Source organism: Diabrotica undecimpunctata, chromosome 4 (genome assembly GCF_040954645.1).
Source record: "Diabrotica undecimpunctata isolate CICGRU chromosome 4, icDiaUnde3, whole genome shotgun sequence".
NCBI lineage: Eukaryota > Metazoa > Arthropoda > Insecta > Coleoptera > Chrysomelidae > Diabrotica > Diabrotica undecimpunctata.
In genome coordinates this window covers 58416049-58436960 of record NC_092806.1, presented here as the reverse complement: position 1 = coordinate 58436960, position 20912 = coordinate 58416049, and the positions used below count along the sequence as shown (strand labels likewise).

Below are 20912 nucleotides of genomic sequence, written 5' to 3'. Positions count from 1 at the left end.
CTCGACATGCTATAGGTCAAATAAAGGAGCAAAGGGGGCCTTCACTACAGACAGAAAACACATTCAATATAAACATTTAGATATAAAACTTAAAATATCAACACTAGCAAAACTAGCTTCTCAAAGCTAGATTTTTAAATTTAGTTATATTGTTTTATTTAATATTTTAAAAATTTTCGATCTCTTTTTTAATAATTATAAATTTGAATCTTATAAAATATGACGTTTTGACGTTATTTTATACACCACAATTCTTTGACAACGCTACTCGTGAAAATTCGACTGACTGGTTTTGTCAGCTGTTTGTCCGCCATCTTTCAGTCGCCGTTGTGGAAGAATAGTAAATGTCATTCATTAATATTTGCTTCTGGCAGAAAGCTACTTGTATCTTCGCCATCCTTGCATAAAAAAGTTTTATACAAGATGACGACTGGAATGCCCGAGCTGGGCTCAAAAATAAGTCTAATATCGAAGGCTGATATTCGCTATGAAGGTCGTTTATTTACAGTTGATCCTCAAGAGTGCACAATAGCTTTGGCGTCCGGTAAGTAAAAGGAAATTACGTATACATCTTTAGATATCAGTTTGTACATAATTAATTTTGTGCTTATTACAAACTTTCAAAATACCTATATTAATTGTAAAATCAACATACTTCCAATTTTTTAAACTATAAAAGCTAAAAAGTTACAGTAATTGATAAGGATCTAATTTTGATAGAAAAACACTGCAAAATTGGTAGATAAAATTATAAAACACTAGGATTTCACTCGATTTAATGGTTTTTAACCAGGGTGCATTATTGTTATTGCATATAAAATTTTGTATTGTATTTTATGGAATTGCAGTATATGAAAATAATTTGTATATTGTATGTTATTTTTCTTTCTGACATTCTGATACTCCTGTCCTCTGTTATATTTAGAAAATTCAGTGATTTAAAGGTCATTGCTTTTGAATTATAAAAAAATTAATTAACGTTCTTTATTTTGATGTTATTTTTGTTTTTTTTTTTAATCTTTTTTTCACATAATCTTATCAGTGAGTTTTGAATATGGGCTTTAAAATAGTAATTTTTATTTTACCTATATTTTATTGACAGTTAACTACATAATTTATTTTATTAAAATTGTTACATTTACAGAAAAATAGTTTTTGCATAGATATTACTATTTTTGTACTCATTAATTATAGCAGGCTGTTAATTGTTCATTTTTTACAAGCAGTACATTTTTAGATAGGTAAAAAGTGTTAAAACTTTTTTGATTTATTATTTCTTTGTGAAGACTAAATGGCCAAAATTTAATTCCATGGCATTTTTAAGATTGTAATATTATTTTTCAACCATTTTGATTAGATACTATTTTTAATCATACTCTGTAGATATTTGTAAAATATAATATTTTGCAGACTCTTTCATAAATTGAAAATCGGGCAGAATAAATTTATATTATTCCATATTGCATTGCTATAAAACTTTTAAGTAACTACTATATTGAAAGGTGAACATTTATGAAATTTTTTAATTAAAAGTAGTTCTTATTGGATATTTTTGTACAGATACTAAGAAAAGTTAAATACCTGTTTTTGAACAAAAAAAAGTCACTATGGCTATTATGTATTATAAAAAAGTTTTTTTAAAATCATAATTTGTATGAGGATAAATGATTGTCCCACTTAGGTAATGTAGCCTTTTTAGTAATAATCTTTACAAAGACTAGTATGCCTTGTTTCATTTTAGTGGTTTGCTTTAGGGAAGTTTAAACTAATAGGAGACTGTATTTATATTAAATCCATACTCATTCATGATACTTTTATATTTGAAAAATATGATATATCTGATTACTGAAAATTTTTTAATTTATGAAAATATTACCAATATGTATGTCACATTTATTTAATATATAAGAAAATTGGTAAACAAGGGATAGTATTGAGGGTAAAAATTAATATATTAAATTAGAACAAAAGAAAATTGGGAGGTGAAGGTGAAAAACCATGAGTATAATCCTAAACTTGCACCTAGACAAAGAAAATGTATTAAGTCAAAAATGTCAACTTTATTTTTTACTTCCTTAAATTGGATCATGTTTTATTATGTCAAATTTAAAGCAAAATCAAAATTATCAGACATTAACATAATTTAATGAAATTTATTAAAAGTTTTAATGAGTGAAGACATCTCTCTTTACTATGCATTGTTTGCATACAAGTTGAGAATAAAAATAAATATCATCATACTTTCCAAAATTTGCCTGTGGCCAGGCCTATTTTGTCTAAATTACTCTGAAAGTGCAGATAGAAGTGGACTGCTATAATCTAGCAAGATTAAGGCTGGATGACATTGATGATATGTTAGAAAACATAATAATTATCTATACTTGAATCATATCATTAGAAGAGAATCAGAAAACACAGCTGTGTTTGTATATTTGATTGTAAATAGTTTAAAATACAGAGATATCTTAGTAATTAACCATATTAAATTTTTGATATCCAAGTTTTGTGGATGCCCAACTGTAGAGGACTGTTTCAAACTAGAGAAGTATAATGTTCTCTCATAAAAAATATGAAGTGATCTAATCTACTTCTAGGAAACAGTAATGTAGAAATTTTTAGGACCAGAATTACAGTTTAAGTGTCTTCATTTTAATATATCTTTTCTTCTACCTAGATGTAGGTGTGTTCATTGTTATCTTAATCTTAATATAAATCCTATGCGCAATTACATTTTATTCTGAAAAATGTGTTTGTTTTTGGAATAAAGTAAACATACACTATAGGGAGGAAATCATTGATGATTTTTTAGATAGGTTGCGGAATGTAAATTGGAAGTTCATAAGAAAAATATTCCAAAGGGAAGTAAACATGTGGTGGGATACATTAAAGGGGTAGGGTTGGGTTTATTCTCAATATTTTAAACATATTTTTAAGTTTTTTTTTGGAAAATTGTTTATACAAATATAAATTTATTTATAACGTTAGTACAATATAGCACAACATTTCAAGAGTATTATCTGAAATTTTGGTACAAAATATTAAAATTAAGAAAATAACAGCTAATTTTCCAAAATGAAAAAAAAGTTACCATGTAGTGGTCATCACAAGTTATAACTGGATCATCTGTTGACAAAAAACCAAAAAGATTTCCTTAGCTTATGACCTTTCCTAGGTCGACAATATTGGGATATTGTTAATTTTATTGGTTTTTCAAATTTTAGAAGTAAAAAAGACAAATTTTTTTAATTTTCGAAATTTTTGGTTAAAATTTAACTAATTTAATAATTATAACAACAAAATGGACAATATCTCGACGTTGCGACCTAGTAATTTATCTATAAAAGAGGTGCAAAATTTGATAAGGATCAATCATGTAGTTTTTAACACTCTCGCCGTTAAGTGTAACATTAATGTGTACTCTGTATTGACACACGTGTAACATTAATGTACACTTACAGCGTTTCACGCTAACAAAATAATATAGTTTTGGCGCACGACAAAAAAATTTAAAATATCATTAGCGGCGAGAGTGTTAAGATACAGTGAACAGCGTTTTGAAAAAAATAATTCATGTTTATAAAAAAGCTTATTTTTTTAATACTCACATAGTACTTTGAATATTGTAGTATAGGATAGAATATATTGTTGAAACCTATTTTTTTTAGTTCGCTCATTCGGAACTGAAGATCGTGATGCTCAATATCCAGTCCCTGCCCAAAACCAAGTATATGATTATATACTGTTCAGGGGTACTGACATCAAGGACATCAGAGTCACCAACAATGTGTCCCATCCACAACCACTCAATGACCCTGCCATTATGCAGCTTTCAGTTCCACCATCACTGGGAGGTCAAACCTTCCATCAGACTCATCCAGTTTTGGGTGCAATGGGTCCTCAAATGGGTCAGTTTCCTGGTGCATATGGTGGCATTGGTACCATTGGAGCAATAGGCACTGGAGCTATTGGAACATCATTGGGCATGCAGAGAGACAACAGGGGTTTGAACAATTCAAAGCCAAGTGAGTTAATATTGGGAACTAGTCCCCAGTCCAATACTGTGAAACCCCCAGTTCTTTCCCCCACTGGTGTTCAACCTATTCAGCCTAATAATCATGGTAAAGTTTTTTTTTATTCTTAGCTTGATGCCTGTTGCTTTGCTTAGTTTGGTTGGCATTTATATCAGGTAGAGTAATAATTCTTCATTTTATCATTCCATCACTTTTAAAAACACTTTAAACAACATAGATTTGGTATATTTGTAGTAGTGTAATGTTCTATGTTCCTGAAAATCTAGTTTTTCACCTGATCACCATTATTATTAAAAATCTGAAATATCTAATCATAAACACATACCTATTAGCTGTAATAAATGTGTAGAGTTGGTACTATATCACAAATAACAGTATTCTATTACTAACAACTTTATTTTCTCATAAAGATTTCCCACATGTGCTATATCATTGAGAAATTTATCATCGTCATCTTTGAATCCTCCATGAAAATAATACCACATAGATAAGTGTAATAAAAAGGTTATGTAACTTTAATAGAGTTTAATAAGATCTGGACACCATTTCTGAAAGAAGATAACAATAAGAATATTATGCAAACACTGAGTTAATAACAGGTCATACATACATCATCTATACTTAACTACAATATGCACAGAATGATCAGGATTTGATATCAATCTGAGGGTACAATACTTCTCGGAATTTTGCTTAAATAGTATGAGATAATACTGCAAGATCACTACGTTCATAATGTAGTTAATCAAACTCACATTTTTACATACATTTAATGGCGGCAAGAGACTTAGAAGAGGGAACTGCATATGACAGAAAAAGATGGAAATTGGGGGCGGAGAAGCGGCGACAGCCGTAATAAATCCGTTATTATTATTAAAAAGAGGAGAATAGATTGATAACAGATTGCCAGTCAAAAAGTGGTTTTAGACAGTTTTAATTCAATTAATGGCAATTAATTTTTGAAGACAAATTTCGTTAATTTTTTTAATATGATGATTAAGGTTGCTAGATGTGAGAACCTGGAGAAGATCGGTGCACAACGGCCAAGATTGGAGGCATAGTTTGGAAGAGGCCAAGGCTCGATTTGGGCTGTAGCTCCCTTGGAGAGAGAGATATGTAAGGTTACCTGAGAAAAAATGGTCTCACATTAGGGTTGCCAGCTGTTAAAACACGAGGTATCAAAGATTTGGGTTTCCAGTTCTGAAAATATTTAAGAAGTCTATTTGCAATGGGATATTTGATAAAAACTCAGGTGTCACCAGAAGAATATTTTCCAATAACTATATTATTGATTTTGTTACATCTACAAAACTTTGTATATAATTCAGAGACCTTTATTGTAGAAAAACTTAAGTGTTAATAATTAAATTAGAGTTATCTTTTTAAATTTTCATATAAAAATTTGCATGTCTCTTAATATTAGACTTTAGATTCATTTTGTTTTTAACTGCATCCATAATTGAAATAATGTTTTAAGCTCATACTTACATACAGCTATGAAGTTAAAACAATTCTCATATACAGTTAATCCCTTTGCTCCACCCTTGACCCACTAAGTATTGTCAAATTTTTACTCATTCCAGTAAAAAATAGACAACATGTTGTTTTTATTATTTCACATAACATCCATTCAAATTAATACATTTTTCCATCTTTGTTTACTGCATAGCACTGATTCACTTATGACCTTATCTGAAAAAATTGATTATCAGGCAAGTGTTCATTAAGTTTTGGAAACAGTTTTGGAAAAAATCTGGGGAATATGGTGGATCCTCAACTAATTTAAAGCCTGCTTGAGTGATTGTGACTGTACAATGGCAGACCTGTGACTAGCTGAATTATCACAATGCAAGAGAACACCTTTATGCAACATCACCCTATGTTTTTCTTATATGGTGTCACCTAATTTTGGAATTAAATTTTCATAATATAAGCAAATATAATTGTGGTCATAATTTTGCAAGGAATTGCAAAAATTGGTAACATGACCTTTGCTGAGGTTTGCATATTGAATTTTTGGGTGGTGGAAAAGGGTGGCCCACTCATTACTCTGTGTTTTGGTCTCAAGAGATGGATAAAGACCTCATCCATTGTCACTAATCTTACAAGAATTTCTGTGTCTGGTCTATACCACAGTAAAATATGACTACAAATGTCTTCTAGCTTGCTTCTCTGCATCTGTGTTATCAATCTTGCAGACAATTTTTATAATTTTAATGCATCATATGACACACTAGTCATCATTCACTTTGCCTTTATCTCTATGCAGGGTCAGCTTTCCTAATTACATTTCTCCGTAAGTGTCTATCTTAGGCCATATCAACACTAATAACCTTTACCGACATGTTTCTAAGCATCTTGTTCCTCTCCTACTACTTTCAGGAACCCACAGATCAGCAATTCTTCATGCTCTCTCTTCTTGGCAACAATTGGTGCCACCCCTAGATTTCCATCAATATACTCACTCCTAATTTTATCATTTTTTGTCACTCCACTCATCCATCTCTAAGCATTCTCATTTCCACCACATGCATTTTGTTGTTCCTCTTTCTTTTTAACTGCCCAAAATTCAGTTGCGTACATCATAGCTGGTCTTATGGCTGTTTTATAGAATTGTCCCTTCAGCTTCATTGGAATTTTTCTGCCACGCAACGTACTAATCACTTCTGTCATATGACATACCAGTATCTTCAATTATTTGTCATGATGGTCAGACTTGCAGCACAAGATCTTTTTAATATTTTTATTTATATCAACTGTGGGTGCTGCATCTGCATGTTCATATGTACACAACTGTCTACCACATTTAAACTCACAGCATTACCTTTTCATGATATGTAAGTAGTACAGATTCCCTAAGGTATCCACCAAATCTTCATGAATTTGTCTTGGAATCATCTTTTTTAAATTTCAGTATTTTATCACAGTTGTTGCTGAATGCATCCATTTTAAGACTAAGATATAACTATTTAGAATTTGGACATTTAGAGCAGGCACACTTCAAGAGTCTCAGACCTGTAATTTTCTAGTGTGAATCAATTCGTAACAGGTTAAAATGCAGAATGAAGATAAATAATTGGTTTGGATTTGGAATACATACTTTTATATTTTTTACTACAGTTAAAATCATTCAGATTTTATTTTGAAATCTTTGTAGTTGTTGTTTCTATGTATGATCAAGTCTTTAAAATATATTTTTCTACACATTTGTTGGGTCATTTGTTTTTTGTAGTAAGCTTAGTTTTTGTATCAATGATCTAGTATATTAGTTAGAGAATCTTTTCAGGTGTCACCTTAGGTGAAAAAAAGAATTGTAGAAATTTGCATAATAAAAAATCTTTTATAAAAGTTTTTTGTGAGAATTTTTGGCACCATTTTTTCAACCACCACACTAATATGTACAACATTAACCATCCAAAATTTTCACATCAGTTATACTACCCAGTTAAGTCTATTATAGATGGAGGAGATTTCAAGGCATCATGTTACACCTCTATTTCTCTTATAATGTTGCTAGAAATGATAGAAAATTTCTTTTTGTTATCACAAGTAATTTTTGTTTTAATCCGCTTTGATATCAAGCTCACATTTTTTTTTACTAAAGTAATTACAAATTAATAAACTCTTAACATGTCCTTTGCATTTCATAATTTTCTCTGTAGCATATTTTTACATAGTTTTGTTCTATAAATTCTTTCTAATCAAGTTATTATTGGTTATTTAAATTTTTTCTAATGTGCATATCACATCCTAATCATCTTGCATTCCCAATTAATTGTTGTAATTGTTTGTTAATCACTCATGCTTTTTGCTTTTATCAGCTGAAGTACTATTCTAGAAGTCTCAGTGTTTTAGCTTCTGTTTTAGATCTTATTGGTGGCTCAAGAAGTACCACCCCTGCCAGCCTCAGTTCCAGAAAATCACCTACTAACGATCAGGGAGTCCAAGCGGGAGGATCAGGCCACAACGAGAAGAGAGTTGTGCAGCCAATTCAACCTCCCAATCAAAGAAACCAACAGAGACGGAGGTCAAGGGAAAGGAGAGATTCTAGAGAGAGAAATGACAACCAACAGCAAAACAGACAGCCCATTGGTCGATCTCAACAGAATAATGCCCAATACAGTTACCAACATCATCAAGGTGGATATTCAAACCAACACAATCAAGGATACCAACAGCACTATCAACAGCACCCCAGAGGTAATTGGGTGAACAATAGGGGTCCAATGAGGATGAGAGGCCGAGCAAGGGGCCCAGGCTACAGAAACAACATTGGTGCTGGTGGAAATAGATCAAGAAATACCTTGAAATTTGACAATGATTATGATTTTGAACAGGCCAATACTGAATTTGAGGAACTTAGAAGTCAGCTGGGGAAAGTAAGTTTAGACATTTTTTTTTGTGAAATATTTTGACTGAAAATATTTGTTTGTCTATAGTTAAAAATTGATGAAGTTGCAAGTGTAAGTACTAAGAGTGATGTGAATGGAGATGTGGACAAAAAAGATGATTCTGGAAATGAAACAGGTGCTGGAGAGACTGAACAAGAGGAGGAACATGAAGTATATTATGACAAGAGTAAATCCTTCTTTGATAAGATTTCATGTGAAGCAGTAGAACGAGCTAAAGGAAAATCTCAGAGGACTGACTGGCGTGTGGAACGTAAATTGAACTCTGAGACATTTGGAGTAGCAGCTGCAAGAAGAGGAAGGTGAGTAACAAAAATTATTTTTTATTACCTTTTTTTTGTCTTTAAATGTTTGACTATAAAATCATTCAATATTTGTGCAGTTTTACAACTAAAAAATAGTCAATGTCAGTAAATTGCATGGTAGCGCTAATAAAGAAATGGAAATAGGACAGGGCAAGGTGTATATTTCTTTCTATGAAATATATAATTCCGATATTGTCAATTCCTTCCATAGAGAATCCTTAAACTGTCACATCCTCTGCTGGTAGAAAGGACTTCAACTGCATAATTTTTAAAATCTTCACCAAACAGTCTAAACCAATCATATGCACTATTATCAGGACTATCAACCAACAATCCATTTCTTTTTGTAAACGGAATTTGTGTCATTCGCTAGTTGTTTCTGTCCATGCATTTACTGTTCTTTGAAGAGTCACTTTTTGAAACATTTTTAATTCTAACTAAAAATATTAATTTGAAACCACCCATTTATTATTACATTTATTTATTTACTGTCATCTAAATGTACATCGTTTGTTTTCCTACTCATCATCTGAATCTGAATTATATAAACACTGCATCACTTCCTCAAAACTCAGATTTTTTCATTTTTCACTTACATGTCACATCTTTTTACACCTGAAGATCCAGCTCATTATCATCCAGGTCACTATAATGCAAACAATTAATCTTATAATCGCACTGAACAACCACTTTGAAACGATAGCACTTGCAAACCGAACCATATGAATCACTGAGCCGCGGCGCCATCTATGAACAGAAGTTACCTTTAAAAAATGCTGACAGTTTCCTTTATTTCCTGAGGGTGCTACATCGTTTAAATATTTGATAGAGTACATTATGCATAGACTGCTCAAGAGCATCATAATGCATTTTACAAAGAAACGGGAGGGCGCGCATATGCGCTTTATGCTAGGAAAATATTTTATTTGATTTAGTCTCTTTAGTAGCAATGATAATTGAAGGCATGAGTGGCTAAAGGTATCATGTCGCTTTTTAAAGTTTTGAGTAAATTAACAAAACATGTTTTGTATTGGAACTTTTTTATTTTGTTTTTGATTCCAAGATAATAGGTAATTTCAACAGATAATTTTGGGCTATTTTCTTTTGTTAATTATAATATTAAAAAGAAACAGCAAGATATCGTGAAACTAGACTTTAGTGTACATAACACCTCCATCCACTAACTTTAAAGTCGAAGTCATATATGTTTCATCAATGATAGAGAAGTCAAGTAGCTTCTTAATTCAAATTTATTTTAATATAGAAGCAACATAAACGCATTCAATGAAGAAAATTGAATATTTTTTTGTTTAAACTTATCAAGTAAAAACAGCTATAATGAAAATTTCACTGTTTCTGTTTCGGAATTTCAACATTTTAATACCTCGTTGTAGAACCATCTGTAGACGGGGTCGACAAATTTTATTTGCTTTCTTAAGCTGGACATTTTTTCAACCGTCAAAGCACCAAGTTTGGGTATACACTTGGGCATCTTCTTTAGATACCACCTCTCTAGTACATTTTTTGTGTAAATTAACTTGTAAAAACGGAGTAAAAGTTCTTGTATAAATAAGTTTAGTTGGAAGCTTTTCAAAAGAAATGTTGCCCTCCAAATGAGTCCGACCTCATGGTCAATGTTGAGGATTCTCTTTTTTAAGTAATTTTCAAAACAGACGATTTCATTACTGCATCTATTAGCAATATCTTCTGTCCAATTAAAAAAATGACTTGTATTGATGGAGGATATTTCTCTATGTACTGTTTGATATGAAAAGCAAACTTCCAGTTTTCTTTATGCTCTTCTGAATTTTGTTTCGAAAATGCGTCTGTAGAAAGACAGCTTAACCATGTATTTGTCATCCAGTTTTTCTCTTTACCACTTCTCTATATAAAGTCAGTGAAGTATATTCACATTAAGTAATGGAGACATGTACTTTTTATTACGATTTTTGCTTCTTGAATAGTGCAATGTTTCTGCAGGAAATTGATTATTATGGTTCATAGTCAAGTTCGCAGTCAATAACGTTATCACTAATCTTACGTGGAGGATTCTTGTGATACCTCCTTCTATATTAGATGATGGGAGTGACTGACCAAGGTTTAATATTTGGGTTACTTCAACTTTATTTTAGCATGTCTGGTCACTGGTATCTCTTGTTTATCATAAGTGGTTAGATATTTAAATGTGTAGTTTTTTGACGATCTCCTATTAGATCTCTGCCGTCACACTGGAAGAATTTCAATACTTTTAAAAATTAAAGGATTTTTAGCATTTACATGTAACTCATAAAAATATGTAAAGTCTTTATATGGTATAAAATTTATCTGTAGACTTTTTTCAACAATTATTCTTGCGGAGCACCCCAGTCTTTATTACTTTCTTTTTCATAACTTTTCCCATTTGTGATGTCTTGTTCTTGGTTCCTTAATATTACAGCTTTCTTACGTTTCTACTAACCTGGATTACATATTCGTTTTTTAGTTGTCATTCAAATATTTTGGGCCTTCAACAATGGTATGTACAATTTTTCCATAGACAATCACCTAAATTGGGGAAAACATATATGGTCCAAACCACTGCAACTGGGCATGCTTTACAAAAAAATGTACTGGTTTATGAATCTGAAGTTAGGTTTAAGTACCCAAAACAAACTTCTCTTTAGAACAATACTATGACATATATGGTTGTATGGGATTCAAATCTAGGGAATTGACTTAAGACTATCATCTCATCCGAATCCGCCAATGACCTCCTGACGCCACCACTACTTGGAAGACTAAAAAGGTTGGATCCTCTAGATCTTTTCACTGCTAGAAATTAGATGTTTGTTTAAATTGTGAATAGTTTTTTGTATAAAAGTCAAACAAATTTGGTATGTAAACTAAATATAGGTTAAGTGTGATCACTGGGTGTAGCTCCCACTGTGTCGCTTTTTCTGTCTTTCAAACATATTGTTTATTGATATATTGATAATAGATTACACTAAATAAAGTTTCCATGTTCAAAAAAAAATTTCCATGTTCATAACTATTTGAAGAAAAGTCAAGTATTTTTTTTTTCATTAGTTTCTACTATGAGTGCCTCTTTCTGAATATCTGTCTTAATATTGTCGGAAAACAGTTAACATGTCACCTTCTGAATATTTTGGTTGTGAGCAATATGCTAGTAACTACGTAACAAATCAATGTCATCATCACTAGAAGAACAATATTCACTACCGTATGTCACATCTTTATCACTGCTATTCTGTTTAAGATCTGAAAACAAAATGGTTATGGTCAGATGTGGTGACAAAGAAATTTAAACCATGAAAAAAATAAAGGCGTGTCCGTATTATTCTTGTTATTTAAAGACTTTCATATATTATGTTATGGTCGCTGGAGAAAAATTTAGATACTGAATAACGTCACACACTTAACCTATTTTCTTACTCGTTCGCTTTTGTAGCTCATTGGAACTCGAGGGTTGAGTAATATCTCGAATAGCCTCTTTTTGATTTTGAAAAATCTCTTGAGTTGGGATTGATATGCCGTTATTTTTAATGCTTTTCACTAACTGCGATTAAGTCTTAGCTTGAAATGAGGTTTGAAACCGCTTCCACAGAATAATAAAACAATCAGAATGCCCACTCTGCTTGTTAAGATAAGTACGCGCAGACGGAATCAGCCATTTTTTAAACGGAACCATTGCTGTTCAGTGAAATTTTATCTGGTGTGCATAGAAAAAATAACCCGGTTTAATTGATTTACGGCAACCATAGACATAATATGCAATATTTTATGTCGTACTTTTAGATGAAGAATAGATTAAATTATTTCAAATTTACTAAATTATTAATCTCTAAATATTTAAATTATGGTTCTGTCATAGCTTGTCACAAATTTCTCAATCCGAGTCAGTGTTTCTGGACAGATTCGATGTAAATATCAGGATCGAATTGTTTTGTAATGCCCCTTTGTACGATTCTTCTCGATCGACGATGATAAAATAAAATGTTGAAGTCGTGGAGTGAAAGTTATAGTTTTATTGACAGCTACTGATAATTACACTATAGATGTTAATTAGGCAACTTTCTACAATACACTATGATCAAATGAGCTCAAATCCCCAATTTATAGTCATAGTCATCTTTATTGATCCTTTAAGACATTCAAAATAAATGTATAGGATACGTCACTACAGAATTTAATATAAAAAACATTAATGTGTATAATACAATATTCACAGTGTAAAAAAAAAATTGACAAAACATAAAATATATAAAATAACATTTTTACAAGTAAAATATGAAGCTATTGCAGTTTGTCCTCAAGATATTCATTTATAGAATAATATGCTTTTCTTAAGGGTAAATCTTTAACATTTTTTTTAAATTTAGAGATAAGTGGTATTTCTTTCACAGTTTTTGGCAAATGATTGTATTTCAGTCCCATATATCTGAAGCAATTTTGAAATTTGGATGTTCTGTGTTTAGGAACTCGTAAAGATTCAGCACTTCTTGTATTGTAATAGTGATTGTCTGAATTTACTGGAAATGTATTGATTTCCTCTTTGACATAAAGTAAACATTTATAGATATATAGGCAGTAGAAAGTTAAAATTTGATGTTTAATAAAAACTGGTTTACAAGACTGTTGATAATCCAAATTAAAAATTTTACGGATAATTTTTTTTTGGTTAATGAACACTTTGTTACTATCTACTGAGTTCCCCCATAAAATTACATTATAGCACATGTGTCTGTAATCAAGGCTATAATAAACGTCCATTAATGCCGAGATGGGTAGTGTGTTTTTAATTCTAGATATAGCATAAAAAGCTTTATTCAATTTCATGTTCACTGATAATATCACAAATATCCGTAATTTCACATAATTAACGTAAAAATCATAATTAATTTCACGTAATAATCATAATTAATTTCACGTAATAATCATAATTTCACAAATAATGTATAAATCAACACAGAGATTAATGCTTCTATCATACTAACAAACTTTGAACTATGAGCTTACAATACAATTTAATCTAGGCCTTTATTGCAACACTTAGGAAGTTCAATTAGAAAATATATTATTTGACAATTTATTAAGTTGCAGATATGCAGGTGAATGGACTCTAATTATTAAAATATTACTCGATATGTTTCACAATGTTTCAATTATACACGGTGAAACTATAAAAGGTTAAGAAGTTAAGAATAATGTGAAATTACAGATTAAGGGATTAATTTGTGATTGAACAGTTTCTGTTTAAAATATGAACGCGTGCTGACACACTTCAAAGGCGCCATCTGAGAGTGAGCATTCTGATTGTTATTTATTCTGTGCCACTTCCAAAAACAAACACCCCTTCATATGTACCTCTAACTCAACTTTTACAACAAAAAAGTAACTTACCTTGATTGGAAGAACAATACTTCTCGACTTTTTCTTTTAACACTAGTTGTAGAATTCGTTTACCTATACATTCCATTATGATTTTTTATTATATTATGTATATTAAAACCGCCTTTTATATGGAATAACTACATTAACCACTGCACAACAATAAAATTTTTAAACACGGTAGAAACATAACCTTAAAATATGAATAGCATCATTGTCTAGGTACAAAACCTTGTGAATTGCTTAATGAATAAAGGTGTCATGTATCAAAAATGTAATATTACACCTTTATACACTAAAAATATGCGACACGGGGCCTTTATCATCAAAAAATTCTTTAAGAAATAAATCTTAAGATTTATTATTATTGCAAAAAGTCATTAAAAAAAAATGTGACGGTGTCATACCTTTATCCACTCATGTCTTCAATTATAGTTCCAATTAAATAATATATAGTTTTGTTGGATTTAATTCTTTTTATATATTTTTTTAAAATATTTTAAAAGAAATTTAAGCTTTATTTTTGGGTCTGAGTAAAACAATATTTGAACAAAGAACAGTTTATTAGTCATACAAGATCGTAATCATGAGAAAATGTATTGGCCTCTTAATACCCTGTATGGAGTTTTTTAGTTTATTTTTTATATAACATGTTTATGCGTGTTTTATATAACTTTGCATTATAAACAGTTACAGGGGTCGAGGTGGATTTAGAGGAATGGGCTACCGAGGAGGATACCGTACAAACAACTACCGACAACCCCAACAAAATCAGCGTCGTGGTGGAGGACCTAGCAGTGATAATCGACAGACATCCCAGCAACAACAACCAGCACAACAACCACAGCAGCAGCAGCAACAAGGTAGGTGATCTTGGTAACATTTTCTTTGAAGTTATGAATCTAATATATTTGCCAATATGTGCCATTTTCTTAGAATTTATTTGGTTGTTCAAGATATGACAAAATAAATTGTTTCAAATTATTGTATAATGTATTCCAGATAAAGAGTAAAGAAGTAATCTCATTTTGTCTGCTTTTTCTGATTTTTTCTAGGGTGCGAATTCTTCCACTTTTTTAAATAAATGATATCTGTTGAGGTCACTTTCTACTCTTGACTTCTATATTCATATATTCATATACTTCGAACATTAGAATCATTTTATGATTTTATTAAGTATATATTTTTTAGATTGTAGTTGCGATAACAAAATATAGCAAAAAATAAGTTAAAATAACAAAACATAGTGTTTCTATGTAATAATATGTTATCTATAAACCTTATGATATTCTGTGGTATTTACTTCAAACCTTAATTTTACCTATAAAATACTTAATAAAAATTAAAAATAATATTAAATGCTAAAATACTAAATGCAAGCGATATTACATTTATTTGTAAAAAAAGATCATTGGATAGTTCTTCTAATATTAAATATCTAATTACTATTTTAATGGGAATAAGCCACAATTAAAGGTTAAAGTACGTTTATTGACGTTTCAATTTCCACTTCGGAATTAAAACGTAAATAAACGTACTTTAACCTTTAATTGTGGCTTATTCCCATTTAAATAGTAATTACTTTAAAATGTCACAAGAAAATAGCTTCAGAACAATATCAATTAAATATCTATGCAGAAATATCTCGCTAGTATACTTTTCATTTTCAATATACCGCCAATAAGTGGAATATAATTTCTTTTGCTATATACATTAAAGGGTTAAATATACGCTCATGAGTCTACTTAAATCTTATGTTAGATCTTATTATGATCATGCAATATTAATTCACGCACGTCACCAATATTTTCGAGTAATAGATAATTTTAGTTGACATTTACAACATTCGTCTTCATACTTTCTCAGATTTTACATTTATACACTGTTTAAAACATATTTTAAAATAGTACTAGCCCTCCTATTATTATTAATCCAGAAAAAATTGAATAAAAAGTGTAGCAATATCATCATTATCATCAGTGGTATCACAACTCGTCATGAGCCAATAATAACCTTAATAACCCTCCATTTGTCCCTATCTCTGGCAAGTCTTCTCCATGCTCTTAACTCAAAATTATTTTATATCAATATTTAGGTTGTCTTGATACTTAAATCTCCGTCTTCCTCTGGCTCGTTGTCCTATCGGCCCTTTTCAGTCAACTTTTTTGACTGTTGCACCTTCCTCTCGCCCGATTACATTTCCTATCGATCTAAGGCGTGCCACCTTAATATATTTTGCAACATCAGGTTTCCCAAAACTTCTTATACACTTAAAATTTGTGACGCCTGTCTCACAAACCTTGCTCTTTTATTCCTCTGTATATTCTTTTTTTTTTAATAAGTTTATATATTTTTAGGATATTTCGCTGAAAATGTTTAAGCAGTTTATTGTCATTCTGTGTAAGTGGCCACATTCCTTCTCCATATTCGCTGACATTGTTTTCTTTGGTCAACAGTGAGCCTAGGTATATGAAGGTGTTCACACCTTCCAGTTCTAAATCTTCAATTATTATTCTTCTAAGTGTTGCTTGACCTAATTATGCACATTTATGTTTAGTCCCATTCTCAGTGCAGACATCCTTAAGGACTAGAAAAATCACTGTGGACCTAGCAATGATGTCGATGTCATCTGCATATTCGATAACTTATACAGTTTTGTAGAAGATAGTGCGATTTGTATTAATCTGGAATCCTCGAATTACTTTTGCTAGAGCAAGGTTAAATAATAGACATGTCTGTCTTAGTCCATTTTTGCAATGGAATGGTCTTGAAAAATCGTTCTGGATTCTGACCATGCTTGCTGGTCGTGTAAGTTCAGTGTTTGGAATGTCACCAAGGCCTTGAGAAGTTTATATTTATTAACTGAGTTGTATGCAGCTTTGAAATCCACGAATATGTGGTAGGTGTCGACGCCGAACTCAAGGGGTTTTTTTTTCAAGAATCTACCTCACTGTAAAGATTTAGTCCGTTGTTGACTTATTAGGTCGGAAGCTGCACTGATATCCTCTGATTATTCGTTCGGCATAGGGGAGCATCTTTTTGTACACTACGTTAGACTCTATAATTATCACACACCATCATGTCTCCCTTTTTGTGAAGTGGACACAGGATACCCAATTTCCAGTCTGCTGGTGTTTCTTTCTGTTGCCAGATTTGTTATTAATTTATACATATGTTTCAAAAGGGGAGTCAATGTTGTTTTTAAAAAAGTTCGGCAGGGAGATTATCTGCACTGGGGCTTTGTTATTTTTGAATTTTAAAATGGTTTCTTTAATTTCTTCTTTGGTAGGGAGTGGCTGCAGATTATTTTCATTCATTTGAATCATAGGAGCTTCCATCTTATTTTCATGATTGCCATTAAGCAGTTCACTTCAAACTGATTCGCCCATCTTTTTAATATATATTCATTGTCACTAATTACAGAACCATCCCTATCTTTACAGGCTATTATTCAGGGGTTGAATTTGTTTCTACAGCTAGTTATATGTTCGTGAGTGTTTTCTATTATGGTGGTTAACCATCATGTTCTCGTATAGCTCCTTCTTTTTCCCTCTAAAAGTTAAATTTTTTTTTCGTCAAAGGATTTTGTAGCTTTTAAAATTAATCTTGTTCTGCGATGCTGAAGTCTCTTATATTCTTCATTTTTTTTTTTTTGTTAATATGTAGATCTATACTCTTGTTGGTCCAATTTTCGTTTCTTCTGGTCTGTTAGATTTTAAAACGCCTTTAGCTGCTATGTGTATAGCTTTTGTACATTTAATCAACTGTTATATGCTAAGATTATTTTCGAATTTTGGTAACGCTTAGTTTAAAATTTTGCAAATAACTATCTCTAGCTGTTTCAGATTTTAGCACCTCAGTATTATATTTTGGTCAGTCAGATAGCCAAGTGGGGCAGGAGGTCGACTCCCATTTCGTTTCACTGCAGAAATGCTTTAGTGGGTGTGCGTTCGAATCCTGGCCCTGTGTACAGAAAAATAAAAAAAAGGCTAACATAGTAGTTTAAAATTCTAAATGAATCTGCAGCTTAGTAGACTAGATAAGAATACGCTGGTATGATATTTATATGCATATAAATTACATGTCTCCATTGTCGATTCCGCTCCAGGCAGTTGGCCAATAAAAGGTTTTCAAAGAGGTATATTATAAAAATCAAATACTCGAGTGGAGCTGGATTCTGAACTATTTTCACGCAAATAGGTTTCTTCTCCCATATCAGATTTAAGAGAGAGTGAAATCGGCCCAGTCAGTCAGTCAATAATCATTTAAAATCTTTGGGGTATGAATGTACATAACAGTCTTGGAAATTAATGTCTTTGTTTTGTTAACATTTTTATCATCGGAGTATTAGGTTTTCCAAAGGTTTCCTCAACTGTTGTGTGTGTATCTTTTTGTTTACCTTGGTAAAATTCAAAATCTAGAAGATATCCATTGTAGGAATTGAGCGCCCACATCTTGAAACCAAATTTAATTGGCTTTACTTTTATAAATTGCTTGCACCCGTGTTGCCACAGTATCGAATAATTGACTCATCATAAGACAGGTGCTCAACGGGTACAAAATGTTTATGAAAATTATTTTTTACCATATTTGCAAGCGGTCGGAAAGAGTTTGTCATTGGCATCTACTTTGGAGTTCTCTGCGCAGTGTATAAATCGCATATCGGAATGAATCTTTCCCGTCTAATGGCATTATAAACTGCTTCATTTCGCATGTCAGGCTGGCTGTCCCAAAAATGTCGCTTGCTAGGTTTGCAGTCATATCCACTCACGATTAGAATGGCAATGAAACATCGAATTTCTTCCGCCGTAATTTGAGGATCTGCAGTTACTTACTAACTAAAACAACTATCAGCGTGGCTTTGCACATAATGCTTTTTATGTTTGTTTTGAATGCCTTACACCGCCATCTACGTGATTATAGCCAAACTTAAATTTCATGTACAGTTTTCTAAGTACCTCTGCAATCGTTACATAAAAGTAACATTAGGTCATAATGGGTTAATCAAGTGTAAACCATTTTGGCATGAAGGCTATCCTCGCCGATAGTTAGTCGGTAAATTGTCTCTTGGCCGACTTAAGCGTTAAGATCGCCAATAATAATTTTTATGTCGTTCTGACATTGCCTATAAGTAATTTCCAATTTCTCATAAATTAGGTTCTTCTCTTCTTTGTCTTTAGTGGAGCATGTATATCGGTGATACTGTAGATAAAAAACTGCATCTTATTTGGATTTACGTATCCTTGGACTTATTGGGTCAAAAGCTATGACCATTGATTTCAGGTGTTTGCTCGGTATGAACCCCACACCAAAAATGTGATTGCTTTTTTTTCTACTTTAATATAAAGTGTAGTTCTTTTTCTCCAGGCTGCCACTATTTGTCCACCTGATTTCTTAAAGTGCTACGATGTCTGCTAAGTATCCATCTAGTGTTTTTGATAGACTTCTTAACCTCCCTGTAGTATAAAACGTATGAGAACATTTATAAGTATATAAACCAATATCATTAACTTTGTTTCATTTGCTAAGTCGTCGACAGAAAAACCGTCTGCGTATTGCTTTGAAGTTTCTGTAACAGAAGGTTTTTCTTCCGGAGTGGAAGGATGAGTGATGGGGCCGGGAGGGTGTTGGGTGTTGGGAGGGTGATGGGCCCTATTTCGTTGTTAGCTACATGAAGAACACCCAATGTACTCCCCAACTCAAGTGAAAGTAGGATTTGCTTGTTCGTTTGTGCAATATGTAGACTATTTCTCAGAATTTTGCTGCAACAAGGTTAACAATTTTTAAAAAATCGACTTTTGAAACTATTTTGCAATAATTAAGCAACAAATTAATAACAATAACGTACGAACTCGCATTTTAAAGGATTTTCTATGCTTTTTCAGTAAAATTGTGTCACTTTTCCATATACTTTACCGGTTTTAACCTTAGTATTTAAAATCAAATAGCAATCTAACATTGTTTATAAATTTGTAAGTATATATTGTTTATAAGTAAAAAATTACGTTTAATCTTTTGCATATTTTGTTTATTACATATTGTTATCACCGAATTTATCAAAAGCAGTTGTTAGATACCTATATCAATGAGTGTCATGTGAAAATCATTAGTTCCCTGGTCTATATAGATTAGAAATGTTTTTAATATTTTAAATATTAAAACCAATTTTAAATTGTTTATCTACTACCGTCTCATTACTTTTTATATTTTTTATATATCATATACCTAGGTATATGGTTTATATATAGTTTATATGCAAATTTAAAATAACTTTAAAACGTTTTTTATATACTTATTAATGTTACGAGATTCTGAGAAAATGGCACTTTTGTATTACAAATAAAATAGTATAAAGTTTATTTTACACTAGACGAGACTGAAAAAGACCCACCACAGGAGAATATTCATAATGACACTGATTCTGTCAAACCACTCATTGTGGAGGCTGTAGATTTACCTCCAGAGTGTTCACAGGCTCAGAGCAAAAGTGACACCGTCGGGAGTGTTCCCGAACCTGCGATGGCAGGTAGAGGTTTTAGATAATCTTTTGGGTACTTTTTGTCTGGGGTTTCTCTGTTGTGTTAAAACAAGTATTGAAATCGTTACTAAAAATTAGAAGAGAAAATTGTGATTCATTTTTGTATACATTTTTATACTTTTAGTTTCATATCACGATCTCTAGGAAAATGTAACTATGTCTTAACTTAATAGTGATTATTGCTGATGACACTTATATTTACTATTTATTTCTATTTATCGAACGGCAAATATTTGGTTTA

The 20912-nt window shown here is 31.5% G+C and overlaps 1 protein-coding gene across 4 annotated transcripts in view; it reads left to right on the top strand.

The window, feature by feature from the left end:
• The first annotated feature begins 292 nt into the window (after positions 1-292).
• The window catches only part of tral (LSM14 family protein trailer hitch), a 31376-nt gene continuing 10756 nt past the window's right edge, over positions 293-20912 (top strand). The window contains exons 1-6 of one of the 4 annotated variants that reach the window (XM_072529524.1): positions 293-544; positions 3666-4118; positions 7899-8410; positions 8471-8742; positions 14824-14996; positions 20504-20659. In XM_072529524.1, coding sequence (XP_072385625.1) covers positions 424-544; positions 3666-4118; positions 7899-8410; positions 8471-8742; positions 14824-14996; positions 20504-20659 — 1687 coding nt within the window. In that variant the 5' untranslated portion in view covers positions 293-423. Of the gene's footprint in view, positions 545-3665; positions 4119-7886; positions 8411-8470; positions 8743-14823; positions 14997-20503; positions 20660-20912 lie in introns of all 4 variants that reach the window. The other 3 variants (XM_072529523.1, XM_072529525.1, XM_072529526.1) reach the window with 3 other exon arrangements.